At 38.5% G+C, this 15,876-nt stretch overlaps 1 protein-coding gene across 1 annotated transcript in view; it reads left to right on the top strand.

Moving 5' to 3' along the window:
* Positions 1-15,876, top strand: part of DDX10 (DEAD-box helicase 10) — a 219,636-nt gene that overhangs the window by 46,035 nt on the left and 157,725 nt on the right. Inside the window, exons 11-12 of the mRNA XM_068424731.1 lie at positions 7,344-7,431; positions 11,739-11,827. Coding sequence (XP_068280832.1) covers positions 7,344-7,431; positions 11,739-11,827 — 177 coding nt within the window. The remainder of the gene's footprint in view (positions 1-7,343; positions 7,432-11,738; positions 11,828-15,876) is intronic.

Here is a 15,876-nt window from a genome sequence, read left to right as displayed (position 1 = left end):
GAAGAAGAATTGAAAGCAAGCCAGAAAATATGATATGAACTTGACTCCGTTTTGAATACTTATCTTAGTTCAGGTTACACCATGCCAAAGATCGTAGAGTGGAGCTAGAAGAAATCTAGAGAAGGATGACAAGGTAGAAAACTAAGTTTCTGTACAAGTGGGTATGAGCAAGGCTAGGACTCTTACTTTGAAAAGCTGTGGTTTGAAGGTGAAGATACGGATATTGAAGCAAAGAAGGTAATTAACTGTATGCAAGGAGTGTTTGTGGAATAATTGTTTTTGAGAAGAAATCAAAATAGGGTGAAACTTTTAAGTGGTTATTATTACCTCATTTCTTAAACCTCCAGGTCTGCTCAAAATTAACTATACTGTATTCTTTGAGTTCTAGTGTAATGAAGGATGGTTAAGAAATTGCCACTACTTATATGGTTATCTGTTGTTTGTTACACTTTCCATATACATTTATGTCGAAACTTGAGTTAAGAAAGTTTCTAGTGGAAAGGTGTCCCTGCCTGTGGCAGGGAGGTTGGAACTAGATGATCTTTAAGGTCCCTTCCAATCCAAACCATTCTCTGATTCTAAGAAATGAAGTGAACACATACTTTGAGACTTGCCATTATTAAAATCTACTAAATGAGAATCTTTTTCACTTCATTAGCTTTTTCTATTGTAAATTCAATAATAAGATGCATTAAAGTAAGGGTTTTTTTTTTCGTAAACATCACCCCAAAAATTTGTTCTTTTATCAAGCCACTAAGGCTTGATATGGATATATATATATGTATAATAAATACATTTAGGTAACATACTTAACTAGAATCATTATAAGCAAAGTCAGGGCTTTTGGTTGATAATATATTTTGACAGCCTGCCCTGAAATCCAGTTTTTCAATCTGCAAAACATACCTTATTAGTATTTGTAACATCTTAATGAAGGGGAATGCTTTTACTTACAATGTGTCTGCTTAGTGTGGTAGGTGTAAATGGTTTAGCGCTGTACTTTTAAGAGGCTAACTAAAATCTTTCAAAAATTCTTGTGATTACTTGTGGTTTGCAAACCAGTTTAATCCTGAAAGTTTTTAACTACAGATTTTCTTAGGTTGTTTACTTCTAGCAGGTTTTCCAGTTAATACAAACTTGATGTGTTTTGGCAGTTGATAAATTGTTGAAGAAGTTCCACCAACCCATGGATCATTGTTCCAGGTCTTCTCTTGAAGTCTTCTGGTGGTGTTTGTGCATATTTACCTAATTATAGGTTCTCAAGAACTGATTTAATTTGTGAGTTAGAAAGTAATGAGCATTGCTTGCTGCTGACAGAGTTTAACTCTTCAAACTTCTGAAATTCATTCTGAAAGCTTTTTGTTTCTAAAACATCACTGTCAGTTAAAGTGTTTCCTTTGCTGTTCTTGTTAATCTGTTGTCTTGAGTAGAGATCACAGGCACTAGTTTTCTATTACTTTCCTTGTTCTGTGTTTTCTGACTTAGAAACAGCTCTTAACGTTTCTTTGTTTCATTTAGACAGAGCTTTTAAAACAGTTCCGTAATTTGAAAGCAGAAAGGGAAAGAACTTTTTTCTTTTCCTGAATACCTATTCAAAAGGCTAGGGTTTGGATTGTTTTCTTGATTTTCAATTTTTAATCTAAGCTCCCTGTAGAGCCTGTTAGTATACCCTTCCTTTCTAATCAGCACAAGCTGCCAATTTGCAGATAGTGCTTTTAACAATACATCTTTTTCATTGTTCGAACAGAGCAAGAGAAAATGCAAAATATGTAATAATAAATGTCGTATTTTATAGCATTCGAATATGGCAAAAAGCTACTCTGAAAGTATTAAATATTATGTACATATTTATAACAAGTCTATAATTTCAAAGTTTTAGATGCAAGCTGTAAACTGAAATTATTTTTGATAATACCTTGAGACTACTTCATGGCATCCAATTTTGTTGAGTAACAAGATAAGAGCTGCTTCCTAAGGGGTTAGCATAACAAACTTTGTGTCTAGAAAATTTTAGCAAAGGAAGTGCAAGTATATAGATACCCCCAATGTAATATTGCTTTCTTTACTATTATGACAGAAATGTGGTTCTTGAAGAAAACAGTAACAAGAACAAAACACCTTTTTTTCTGACAGTGGAGAATACTTGGATATGTATTTCACATGGCAATGTGATTCTATTAAAACTTGTTGCCTCCCAATTACATCGTTACTGTAGGACAGTTCATTGGTGTCACTGACCAGCGTCGTTATGCACCTGTACGTGATGTGCTGGTGTTATGCTGGCAACTCTGAACAGCCTTCTTTAGGTCCCAGCTCTTCCTTTACTCTCCAGCCTTCCAGGTCGTCCACTGTAACTGCAGGGATCCACATTCCAGGCTGAGAGCATAGAGCAAAACCTGCCACTACTTGGAAGCTGGGCGGAGTATAGAAACTGTTTTGCTACATCATGGCAGCATGGTCTTTTTGGTGGTTGTTGAGCTCTTTTGTTTAAATTCGACTTTGGAGAGGATGGGGAAGAGAGAGTATCTAGTTAAAGCAGTGATTGTATCCTGGTGTTAAAAACAGGGGAAGTGAGAGGAAAGCAGAGTGCGTATCGACCAGGAAATTTGGGGAGTGCTGTCTGATCAGTTCATAAGACCAAGCAAGCTGAGTTCATATTTATACTGTGGCACAGTCAAGTGTGGCCATTTATGCAACTGCTAGGCAAAAGAACAGTTTCAAAAAGTTATACTGCTCCTTAAATGCAAGATTTGTACTCACAGAATAAGAAAAGAAAGAAATATCTGAGTTAAAATGACAGACAATGTCATAAAATCCCCTTCTAGTCTTTGCATAGTTGGTTCTTGCTCACTGGTACTTAGCTGTTCAGGCAAGCTTATAGATGACAATAATTCGTTTAAGGGTTTAGATTTTAGGTTTGTCTCTTTCTCCAAATAGGCACATGTATGTAATTATTGTGAAGAGTTTATTTGTTCAGAAACAAAACACATGCAAACTCATTAAAACCAAAATTCCATTTAATAATGACTAGCTTTCTTATATTTGGAACCCCAGCATGAGACGAAGATGACAGTGAGTGGTTGTCATGATACAGTGTTGGAGAAGAGAGAATCCAGTATTAAGACTCTTTTTAATATTCAGTGTTGCAAATTTGCTCATTCATTAACAAACACATAACCTCAAAATGTGCTCGGGGCACCAAATTCTTGGTTGGCATTGCTTAGATTTACACCACATTGTCTTGTTGTGCTTTTAACTGTGAAGTATCTTATGTTTTCTGTCTTTTTCAAAACCGTTTTCTTCCAAGTTTCAACCAAATTACTCAAACTAAAATTTATGTGCAGTCCACAAAATGTTGTTACATCTTGTCTAAGATTATTGTCCATTATGCTTGGAGCCCCAATGACGTATTGTTTCCTATAAATAACGAATCATATTCCTACAAGTCATAGAAAATAGTAAGTAATAGCGGGCCCAGGTGAGAACTGGAACTTGGTATGCATTTTGAGTTTGACATTGACAACAGTGAGTATTTGACAGTCCCAACTACTCTTTGAGTGTAGCTCCAAGGACAGTTTTGCATTTACTTAAAGATTTCATGTAGACCATGTTTCCCTAGCTTATGAGAATGTGCAACTGCTTTGCTGACATCGAATATGACATCTGCTGTTTCTTTCCTATTCTTAAAGCCTGCTAATGTTGCCATGAGGATAATCAAACTGATTAGCCATGTTTTGCTTCTGACTAAGCTATGTTGGCCATTGTGTGTTTGCTTATTTTCTTTAGTGGCTTACACATTGTTTTTTCAGTATAAAGAAAAAAGTTAATCGTTTAACATCTCTTTTTTTTTTTTCCCCCTTTGAAGATGGGCACTATGTTTACCTGCTCTGTCTCATAGATTTTTATCTCTCTCAGATGAGTTGTCAAGAATAGATACAACTGTGACTCAAAGTGCTTTGCCTTTCTCTCTAGTTGCTATGGAGCAAATTTCTTTTGACCCATCTGGCTTATCTAAGTACCTGTTATCCCGTGATTAGCGATTCTGGTGTGAGCTTGGACTGTGCTGTAGCTATTGTTAGCTGTCTGATCGCAGCTGCCACTTTGAGTGAAGACAAAGGAAAAAAGACAATGGCTAATTTAAGTGCCTTGAGGTCATCTCTTAGTAGCTTTCCCATGACTTAACAGCCATCCAGCACTTCTGGGCTGTCTTACTACTGGTACTCAGGTTATTTTTTTTTTTTCATGTGACCCCTTCTTTACTTTTGTATCTCATTTTGTGCTTGTAATTCTTATTTTATCCCAGTGTATTTGTGCTGTATTTATACTTGTCTTCAGTTCTACTTTAAGCTTTCTTCTTGAGTGTCAGGTCATTGTAAACATGTTGATTTCATCTAGCCAGCCTTTTTACTCTTCCTCCTGTCTTTGCAGTGAGGTAGTATACTTTGTGTTTGTACCTTCTAATACAATTTGGTATTAAGGAAACTACTGCTTTTATTTTGCTATTCTACCATTTTTCCTTTGTTAGGATCGTAAATATTGTCATTATCACCTTCTCAGTCTTGTTTTACAAAATAAAATCTGGAAAAGCCTTCTCTCTATTTACTTTTTCTATGTTTGGTATCTTGTGTGCATTCACAGAATCACAGAATGGTTAGGGTTGGAAGGGACCTCTGGAGATCATCTAGTTCAACCCCCTGCCAAAGTAGGTTCACCTAGAGCATGTTGCACAGGGTTGCATCCAGGCAGGTTTTGAATATCTCCAGAGAAGGAGATTCCACAGCCTCCCTGGGCAGCCTGTTCCAGTGTTCGGTCACCCTCACCATAAAGAAGTTTTTCCTCATATTTATGTGGAACCTCCTGTGTTCCAGCTTGCACCCATTGCCCCTTGTCCTGTCAAGGGATGTCACTGAGAAGAGCCTGGCTCCATCCTCATGACACTTGCCCTTTCCATATTTATAAACAATGAAGTCACCCCTCAGTCTCCTCTTCTCTAAGCTAAAGAGACCCAGCTCCCTCAGCCTCTCCTCATAAGGGAGATGTTCCACTCCCTTAATCATCTTCGTGGCTCTGCGCTGGACTCTCTCTAGCAGTTCCCTGTCCTTCTTGAACTGAGGGGCCCAGAACTGGACACAATATTCCAGATGCGGCCTCACCAGGGCAGAGTAGAGGGGGAGGAGAACCTCTCTCGACCTGCTGACCACACCCCTTCTAATACAGCCCAGGATGCCATTGGCCTTCTTGGCCACAAGGGCACACTGCTGGCTCATGGTCATCCTGTTGTCCACTAGGACCCCCAGGTCCCTTTCCCCTACGCTGCTCTCCAACAGGTCTGCCCCCAACTTGTACTGGTACATGGGGTTGTTCTTGCCCAGATGCAGGACTCTACACTTGCCCTTGTTATATTTCATTAAATTTCTCCCCGCCCAACTCTCCAGCCTGTCTAAGTCCCTCTGATTGGCTGCCCAGCCTTCCATTGTGTCAGCCACTCCTCCCAGTTTTGTGTCATCAGTGAACTTGCTGACAGTGCACTCTATTCCCTCATCCAAGTCATTAATGAATATATTGAATAGTAGTGGTCCCAGTACTGACCCTTGAGGGACTCCGCTAGACACAGGCCTCCAACTGGACTCAGTCCCATTGACCACCACTCTCTGGCTTCTTTCCTTCAGCCAGTTCACAATCCACCTCACTACCCGATCATCCAGACCACACTTCCTCAGTTTAGCTGCGAGGATGCTGTGGGAGACCGTGTCAAACGCTTTACTGAAATCGAGATAGACCACATCCACAGCTTTACCATCATCTATCCACCGGGTTACATCCTCATAAAAGGCTATCAAGTTGGTTAAGCATGACTTCCCCTTGGTGAAGCCATGCTGAGTGCCCCTAATGATCCCCCTATCCTTGATGTGCCTAGAGACAGCATCAAGAACAAGTTGTTCCATCACCTTTGCGGGGATGGAGGTGAGGCTGACCGGTCTATAGTTACCCGGGTCCTCCTTCTTGCCCTTTTTGAAGACTGGAGTGACATTCTCTTTCCTCCAGTCCTCAGGCACCTCTCCCATTGCCCACGACTTAGCAAAGATGATGGAGAGTGGCCTAGCAAAGACTTCCGCCAGCTCCCTCAGCACCCGCGGGTGCATCCCATCAGGGCCCATGGATTTATGGATGTCCAGATTGCTTAATTGGTCCCTGACCCAGCCCTCATCTACCAAGACAGATTCCTCCTCTATCCTGACTTCTTCTGAGGCCTCAGGGGTCCAGGGCTCCTCAGGACAGCCTCCAACAGTATAGACAGAGGCAAAGAAGGCATTCAGTAACTCCACCTATTTAGTAAGAATAATAGATGATCATAATGGCTTATGTTACAAAAAATAAGTATAAAACGTTTTTTTGCCTAGTATTTTATTCAGTCATGTTTTTTAGACTGACATACTGCTATGTGAAGAGGCATGATTTTGATTCTTTTTTTTTTTTCTTGACTTCCTTCAGCAAAGGCTACATTTTGTTGTACAGTATGGGATGACATGGTACACAGCAGCAAGAACCAGTTTAAGAAATCTGGTAGTTGTGCATCTTTTTTGACCTCTACTTGAGGGGTAATCCTACCATGTTTGGTAGGTTGTATGATACACTTCGGTGGCACTGGCGGATCAAAACCAGAAGTAGATAAGAAAAGATCTGGGCAAATAAATTGGAATAGTGTAGGTATCACTGGAATAAGTGTAAAAATCCAGAGTCTGGGAGAGGACCTGCATACCTTTTTACTAGGTTTAATGGCATTTTCTACAATACAGCCAATGTTCTTTATTCACCTGATCAATATCTTGAGGAGCTCTTATCTGCTTAATCTTAATGTCCTTTATTTTTGCTCATCTGGCTGTAAGAAAGTACTTAAATTTCAGTATTCCCAGGGCAATGGATCTTATTTAAGCTTTCAAAAATGCTGAGCATTTCCTTATGAAGTCTGCTATCTCAGTATAAAGTAGTACTATAATTCATTATGCTGCTTCTATATTTTTTCCTCAGCATTTTTATAAATTCGAGAAGCTCTTTACTGCTGATTTTGGCTTTGCTTTGGAAGAAGTTTCGCCACCTTCACTGAAAACTGTCTGGATAAAAAGTCTGAGCTCCCATTTGTCTTTTCTGTATTATTTGTTTGAGGAGTGTATGCTTCATCCTTAATATGGTACCATTCTAAGCTGTTTCAGAGTGTTAATAACTTTGTGCTTATTAAAGCAATGCAAAAGATGTGAAGATACTCCTGAGAACTTAGTAAGTGCTTGTTTTTGCATGTTCTAGTAATTAAACTTCCTTCTTTTTTTTTTTTTTTTTTTAATTAGAATTAATCCTGAAAAACTTACAGACATCCAAAAGAGGATGCAAGCTTTCTTAGCTCAAGATCAGGAGTTAAAAGACAAAGCTCAAAGGGTAAGTCATCTGTTACACTGTAGTTCTTAAGGCATGTTAGTTGGATAGAACTGCTGTTGGAATAGCTGACCTGCTCATGTATGCCCTAGCAGCAGTGTTTGGAACTGCTAAATTGTTCTGATTTTTAAGCTTTAAAACATGGCATCAGTAGAAACAATAATCATGTAGCAGGTGGTGGTAACTATGCCTGTGTAGCCTGTGTGAGTTGAAATGGGCTCATGATGCTAATGCCTGAAGAGCCACCTGACCTACTGCATGTCTAAGGCAGTGCTCAAGGGACTACTTTTAAAACTATTCTTGGTGTTTAGGTATCACACGTTTTTCTAGTGCACAAAGTATTACTTGTAGCATGTGGAATGTCAGCGTAAGCTTCATCCTAACGTTGCACAGGCCAGATGTACTGGTGACATATTACGATCATCTGCAACTGCCATAGGAAGTTGCAGTTACACCAATTTCTATCAGAAGTGACAGAGCAGCTGGCCGGGGGAGGAAGAGAGTATAAGGAAGCCAGCATCATCTTTCTTGGAATGAAAATACTAACAAACCTCTGTGTTTCTGGCTTTGGCTTTTTAAGATCTCTTAAAAGGCAGAGAAAGATCATTCTGAATTGGGAAAAAGAAAATAGCGATGAAGTTTCAAAATAGCACAAGAATACAATCAAACATTGGCCGTCTGTCACTGTTACAGATGAAAAATTAATTTTGAAATTTTTTTAATGCCATTTAATTACCCTTTCAAGCCATTTTTGTTGCAATTTTTAATTTGTGGGTAGTGATGCAGTGTCATCTTGCAGATAAACTGTTTATACATTCAGTTATTGAAAATCTTGAGGTATGGACAGGCGATTTATCATAGAAGTGTCCCTCCTTAATAAGATTTAAGTATGAGTTTTCGGACATACTATTCAAATGTACCCCAGTAGTCTTACATATCAATGTGAATAAAACAATGACAATAATACAAATGAAATCCTGACCTTGGATCCTTATCTGGAATGCTGGATTTCTCAAAGGCACAGGCATTGTGCTGTCTACCCTGTCTGTTGCAAGCTGCCAAATTCTTGACATTTGTAAGAAATAAATTCCCTGCCTGAATGGATCAGATAGCAGTGAAACAGCACAGCTATACACAGAAGTTCGGGTAGGATGTAGTTTGCTGTGTTGAGGGCATGAGGTCTAAGTGGTTGCGTCCTCTAAGCTTGTTGATTACTTCAAGATGCTTTTACTTTGTTTAAAAAAAAACAGGAAACAAGAAAAAAAAAAATTCTTGATTACTAATCGCTTCAAAAACCTTAATGGTTCATTTGATAGGGCATGGTTCCTCTGCTGTTGCTTGGAAAGAGAGAGGATGAATCAGATTGGCGCTCCTTTGAAACCTTTGCAGTTCCTCTTGTGGACTGATGCTGCCTTTTGGCATTTCTTGTAATTTTAGTATTTAATATGTCAATTCATCCAGTTCTGAAAAACAGTTTAAAAAAACGAATGTGTTTTCTTGCTAGTTTGAATGTTAGTGTGTAGGGGGTACTGGAACACTGAAGTGATGTCTGGCCATTAAATTCATCGCACACAGAGGGATATGCAGGGTATTACAGCCTGAGATTCCAGTCATGCCCTGTTACTTTGAATTCTGTTCAAAAGAGCACGTATGAATTGTGTGTATTTCAATATTTAAAACAATTATTAAATGAAAATTTAAATGTAGCAAATTAGTAGAGCAAATTATTAGAGTTGCCTTATGTATTTCTAGTACTTGTACAATAATCTCAGGTGGTTTTGGGTGCCTTTAGCTACTACTGTAATAGAGCTGTAATATGTTTCTGATGTCCAGCCTTAACATTTTCCATAATGGTATACGTTAATTCATGTAATGTTTTTGTAACGTTCAGTTATTAAAAAAACCCGACCTTGCAGGTGGTGTCAAAACAGCAAAAATAGCAGTGGACAACAGCAATTGGTAACAGAGCAGGAAAAAAGTTTGGACTGACTAAACTTGTTCTCCCTCAGCTGTCTAGTGTGTGTACGCAGAGAGACCAGGTCTTAGGAGAATTTAATACAATCCAAAAGAAATGACAGTATTTTAGAAGGAGGTTGAAGTGAAGGTACTGAAATCAAATAAAAATCAAAGGAGTAATTTGCTCTTTCTGTACTTCATTTCTCTTCTTTTAAAGTAAACCAACTCTTCTGTGCTGTATCTAACTCTTCTGGTTTGGGTGTGAGCTCTTGGAGCAGGGAGTATATTTTGCTGGAAGCGTTCACAACACCTAAAATAATAGAGAATGAGGTCAGCTGAGGACTTTAATCATCTTTATATTACTATTGAATTATCTTTGAAGCCTTTTACCTTAATTAGATGCCCATTTCTTTGAACATAGAGCAATACCATCCTCCATATAGTCCATGACAAACTTGAAAAATGGTTTCGAGTCTAAGTGAGCTGAACCCTGTAGACAGCTGATAGATGCGAGTTAGAACATCTGGCATTTGTTTGGTGGTTCATTCTTAGTTATTGTAGGGCTTGATACATGTGCAAAAGGTGTGTTCTTTCTTCCTTTTATCTATCACTTACTTATTATTTTGTAGACCATGTGTACCAAAGATATACCGGTAAAGTAAGTGGATGGTTCTATAGCTTATCCAACAGGCAGAACGAGATTTCTGCCCTGTGGCATGTAGTGACTCATGTAGATCTTCAGATTCACAGAAAAGATACTTCTTGTTTAACCTGCTTTTTTCATCTGTCACTACAGAGAAAAAAGAGGCTTTGTCATTTATTTTTGTCACTGCTTGCTAGACAGCAGGAGGTTAATGAGATCTGTTAAATTTGAAGCCTTTTCCTAAAGGTTCTAGTTATCTACATAAAATGATTAATAATTTAATGTGAGCAAACAAGTGTTTTATTCCACACCTCATTCTTTGTAGCAGCTGAATGAGTTGTGCTAGCACCTTCCACTGCTAAAATTAATTGAAAGACATGATCTGGACAGGAAACTTTACCAAAAAACTTAGCATTTGGAAAAATAAGCAAATGAAAATTTATTTCTATAACGAAGTGTTGGGCAGCTTGAAAAGTATATCTCTTAGCTCTACATATCTTACAATTAATAGGTTTTTATTTCAGTTTGCCAACAGGAAAAGTATGATTTTATGACATTGCTTAATTTACTGTCTCATCTTTCTTTTCACCTTTGGAAATGTTTTTTCTCTTATAAGCATTTAAAGAATCCCCGTAGGAGATCGATACTCCTAACTTTTCGGTCTTTTCCTCCTCTATCTCAGGTTAACAAGAAATAGATTTTCTTTTTCTTAAATTCCACATGAATTACTAACACAATAATTTTCTCCGACAGGTGCCTGTACATAGCAGAACACGGGTGTGATTATAGTATGCTTGAATATAACCTTATGAGCTTAATTTGCTGCTGTTATTATTGTTTGCTGGTTTAAACCTCATGGTAGGAGTTTTGGCGTGTGTTAGAAATTAGGTTACAAACAACAGAAATCCAAGGATCTTTTCTGATACTTAAATTATTCCAGTATTTATGCTGCTGCTGATAGGCAGAAATGTAAAAGAAACATGAGAAGAATAAGAATCTTTCCTTTTGGGAAAGATGAAGGGAAAATGCAACACAAGATTAAATTATTCTGTTATGCAGTGCTTCCACTTTTCTTGGTGGAACTCTGCAATTAATTGAAACTTCAACCTTGGACTGTTCTTAGTAGATGTTGTATTGTGAATTTATGTTGGTCAGCTGAGTTGCATTTGTTGACTGCGTGTGTGTGATGAGTTGATGGCAAATGCAAGGTAATATGAATTATTTTAGGCCACAGTGAAATGCAGCTACATTGAGTTGAATCACTTTCTGTTAGTGGCTAAGATTAAGTCAGGACACCTTGGATTGATAGCAACACAGTGTGTTCTTGCTTCCACATAATTCAGATATCAGAATAGCTTAACAGCATTCAGAAAAGCTGGGAGGAAAAAAAAATTGAATCAGTGATGTTTCCTTCTGTCCAATTTGCCATATATTCTTTCTAGGGAAAATAACATGCCATACCATTGGGAAATTCAGGCAATTAATGTGCATTTAATGAAATATTTACATACTTCAAGTTGCATCACTTCTGTAGTAGTGATAAATTTTGGCTGATGGGTATTGTGTAAAAGAATTTCAGTCTGAAATCAATGTCAGAGCACTTAGTAGAGAAATTCTATTTTGTGTTTAGAGCTACAGTATAATGTTAGTTTACATGTGTTGGTAATCGAATGGTTTCTTTTTTTGTTAAATACTTTTCTGTTTCTTTCAGTGTTTTGTATCCTACTTGCGTTCTGTTTACTTAATGAAGAATAAGGAAGTATTTGATGTTTTCAAATTACCTCTAGCAGAATATGCCCTGTAAGTATGATCAACTTGGAAAGTGAAAACTGTATAGTGAGAAGTTTTGCAGTGTATGATAGCTTTAAATAGCTGTTTTGATTATGTTAACACAGAATTGGACAGTCTTGTAGTGTATTTACAATTTCATATTTATGCTGTGCTTTTGCATATTTTCAAAGACATTCTAAATAGAAATTATGTGTAAAAACTTCTATCTCTACAGAGGGAAATAACTCTTTCAGCAGAAGGTACTTTGCTATATACAACAGAAGACAAAACTTGTGAAGTAAAAGGATAGAGAACAATAAGTTTGTTGTTTTTTTTCCCCAGATTCACCCTTCAGCCTCAGAGCTAAATGCCAACCTGTTAAGTGTATTGTTTAAAAAGAAATTGAGTATCTAAAGATTATATATTGTGATCTCATTTTGAGTGTGATTGGGACATTGTTCCTTGGACATAAATTACTTTTTCAGAAGATTCAGTGCACTTGGTAAAGATGAAACATCTGCACTGGACTGAATAGCATCTATTTTACTATGTCTGTTTTTGTACATATGTGAACATTCCACATTTTATATGGGCAGGAAATTAATTTTGACAGGTTGACTTTACAGATGACAACCATCTGAGATTGTTTTAAGACGTGAAGTTTTCCAATAATCTCGTGGGACATAGGGTAGTCAGAAGGGAGCAAGAAGGTGCTCAAAGATGCAAGGTAAATTAATTTTATGTCTCTGGAATTTCATACAGAGATGACTTAAGTCGTCAAACTTGTCAGCACATGGCATAATGAGCTAAAATGTGACAAATTACTAGACTGTAGAACACCTGGTCTTCCTGTGCTGTGGTGCAATTAACATGATTATGTTTTTTAAGGTACATAAGCCTGTTATAAAAGATGCTTCCTTACTTTATGGACTGAGAAATTTTTTAAAAGGAGAACTAGCAGAAACTTGAAAAATTTCACTACGTGCATTGCTTGCCCCTTCACCTGTGTGATTTGTCAGTATCTTTAAGGCCTTATTGTAGGTCTTACTATGCTGAACGTGAGGGGTAGTGGCAGAAGATTAGGACTAAGAGGGATGACCACACAGATTTAACCAGTGTGTTAAGAAACCAACTGACAGATGGTGGTAATGCTGAATTTTTAGAATCCCAGTGCCTCTTTCTGGGTTTCAGCATGGTGTACCATCTAGTATCTGATGCTGATGTGGACAGAGTAGTCTACAGTTCTGTTGTTCTCAGGCCTGTGTGCCAGGATTTGGCCCTTCATCAAATTCAATTCTAACCCCAGCTTTGCAAAGTTACTAATAAGTCATTCCTGTATTAAAATGGAAGAAACCAGACAGTTGTTTGGAGAGAGTAGGAGGGGTTTATTCAAGACTGTGAAATTCATGGAAGCGTAATCAGAGAGTCAGAAGATAATAAATCTGGGAGATAATTTGGAGATTCTGCTCTAAATGAACAGTTTGTTGGCACTCTTCTTCCCCACTCTCCAGACTGCTAGTCTACCTAAATACACCCTGCAGTCCCCTGGCTTTCAGTTCAGTGCACATCCGCTGATACAGTGGATCAGTCAGTTTAATTTATGTGAAAGGCCCTCGAAGTCTGATATGTTTGAATTCTGCAATCAGAAGCAACCTTGGTTTACGTTCTGTGCACAAACTCATGGCAAAATCTGGAATGAGAATCCTTTCTTCCCTTTATCATCTGTGTGTATTCTCCAAAAAGTATTTCAGCCTTTCTGTGGAGATTTACTGCCAGCTTGATAGATGTTACTCCACTAAAAATCCTGCGGAGAAAATAGGCTGCTTAATGCCCCTGTCAGGTTTGCATTCCAGTCTGTCAGTCTGTTGCCCACTTTCTCCATTGCTCTCTTGCCTGGCATGTCTGTGCACTGAGATTCTCTTAAGCTCTGTTGATTGAGTCTGCAGAAAAGCAGTAGTCTTTTTCTTTTTTATATATTATATAAAATTATTTATATATTCGATAAAGTTATTATATATCTAGAAAACAATATATTTAAACAATAAAATGTGTGTGTGTGTGTGTGTGTGCATGTCCATACATATATGTGTTCTGAAGATTGAGCACCTTTAAGCTATGGTAGATTAGTATTCTCTCCAGTATCCTCTCGTTACAAATTACTATCAAGAATAATTTGCTGGAGGAAGACTTTCACAGGTCTTGTGTAACATTAGGCAGCCTTTAAGTTTGGTGAAGGAGAGCCTCGATGCTTGCATAAAAGAGAAATTTGTCTTTTCATTGCAGAGGACAGCTTTGAAAACATAAGAAAATGTAAAACAAACAACAGGGTGGAAAGGAATAATTAATTAGTCTGGCGTCCTGTATAGGAGACAAGGTAAAGAGGAGGCAGGGATTTGAAATATTTTGCTTCTTAGGCACTCTGTTTTGTTAAATGCTAACATGTATTTATATGTATATGTATCAGTCTCCAGGGTCAGATCTTAACAGGCGAGTGTGCTGGATGGACAGGTTAGTCACAGCTCTAAGGGGCTGCCAAGGAAGGTAATTTCCTCTGTGAATTTCATTGTGTCTTCCAGGAGGAATGCAGCATGTTTTTCTCTGGTTTTCCCTGTATTGGTATATAGAGAATAAATAAAGCAGGTCAAAGCCAAGTTATTTGGGAAATGTCTGATATACACAACTTACTACCTAGCTAATTTTGCAAATATTGCTTACAGATCAGTGTTACAAAGCAGTAGGTAGCTGCAGGTGCTGTCAGGCCTGAAATGGGTGATACCAGGATACATGATCCATCTGTCCATGTCTGTCTGTCCTCTCATTGACCAGGGAAAGCACCCACTGCTCTCTCACCCCCGTCCCTCTGGCTGTGGATGTGGGTCTGACTTACTGCATGGTTAGGGCAGAGGGTTTAGTTCATTTTGTTGCACCGGCTGCCACGAAGAAACGCAGGGCTGCCTGTCACGTCCCCCAGGCAGCGCCCATCACAGGCTTTGCACATCTTGTCATCCCTTCGCTGGTTCTTGGCCCTCCTTCTCGCTACCCTTGTACTTCTTTTTCTAGACCCCAGTCTCCTTCCAACTAAAAAGCCTGTCTCTAATTACTTTTTCCCAATTTTTTCCAGTCTTTGTACACCTGTAACCAGGCTTAGTACTTCTCACACTGTTACCTCGTTAATCTCAGCCTCATACAGTATTACTCATATGGACCTCAATATTCTCTCCAGGGATCTGTAGAGTTTGGGCATTTCTCACGCAACTCCTCCTCAACCACCTGGAGATCCAGCCATCCCTTTCTGAGCTTTCTCTAACTATTTCTGTAAGCTTTTGAGCTTTCTGATCCTGCCATACAGGTCTCTGAACAAGTTGCAGTCTCCTCTCTCAAGGTCCAGGGTCATTTTTCTCTTAGTCATCATCCTCGTTTCTTCTAGGATCTTGACCTACCTTTTCTGATTTTGCAGCCAAGCCTGCTATTGACCTTCACTCACCTTAGAAGTAAATGTACTTGCATATGCATGAGTAGCAGTTCCAGTAGAATGCCTCTTGGAGTTGGCTAATCCAGCTAACTCGGAGAAATGGTCTTTAAAGCACTCTAAAAATCTTTGTTGCTTGTGCTGTGCTGTGTTGCCCTTTGAGCAGGTATCAGGGTGGCTCAGGTACCAAGAGCACCAAGGCCTGCAACTGTGGAGGCTTCCTTCACTTTTGTAAAGAAGGCTACATCTCAGTCTTCTAAGTGGTTAGATTCCAACCATGACATCCTCTTTGTTGGCCTTTTCTTTGATCCCGACCCATAAACTCTTAATTGGCTTGGCCCTCCTTATTATTAGTGGAATACCACGCATTTGAGCTCCTTGATGTGAAGGGATAAAGCTGGCTAGTGAAATAAGTAACACAGCAAAAGCAATTTCTATGTTCATTTTGGTTATTAATCAGACCATCTGGAAAGCCTGTTAATTCAGATTTGTGTCACTTCAGTTGATTTAATTTCTCCTGTTTTCAAATGGTTGCTCATCCTGTCTTCTGAAAACATTTTAAATGTTAAATGTAGATGTAGCACGTATTGTAAGACAAGTAATACACATT

Source organism: Nyctibius grandis, chromosome 2, assembly GCF_013368605.1.
Source record: "Nyctibius grandis isolate bNycGra1 chromosome 2, bNycGra1.pri, whole genome shotgun sequence".
Lineage (NCBI taxonomy): Eukaryota > Metazoa > Chordata > Aves > Nyctibiiformes > Nyctibiidae > Nyctibius > Nyctibius grandis.
This window is presented reverse-complemented; position numbering and strand designations above follow the sequence as displayed.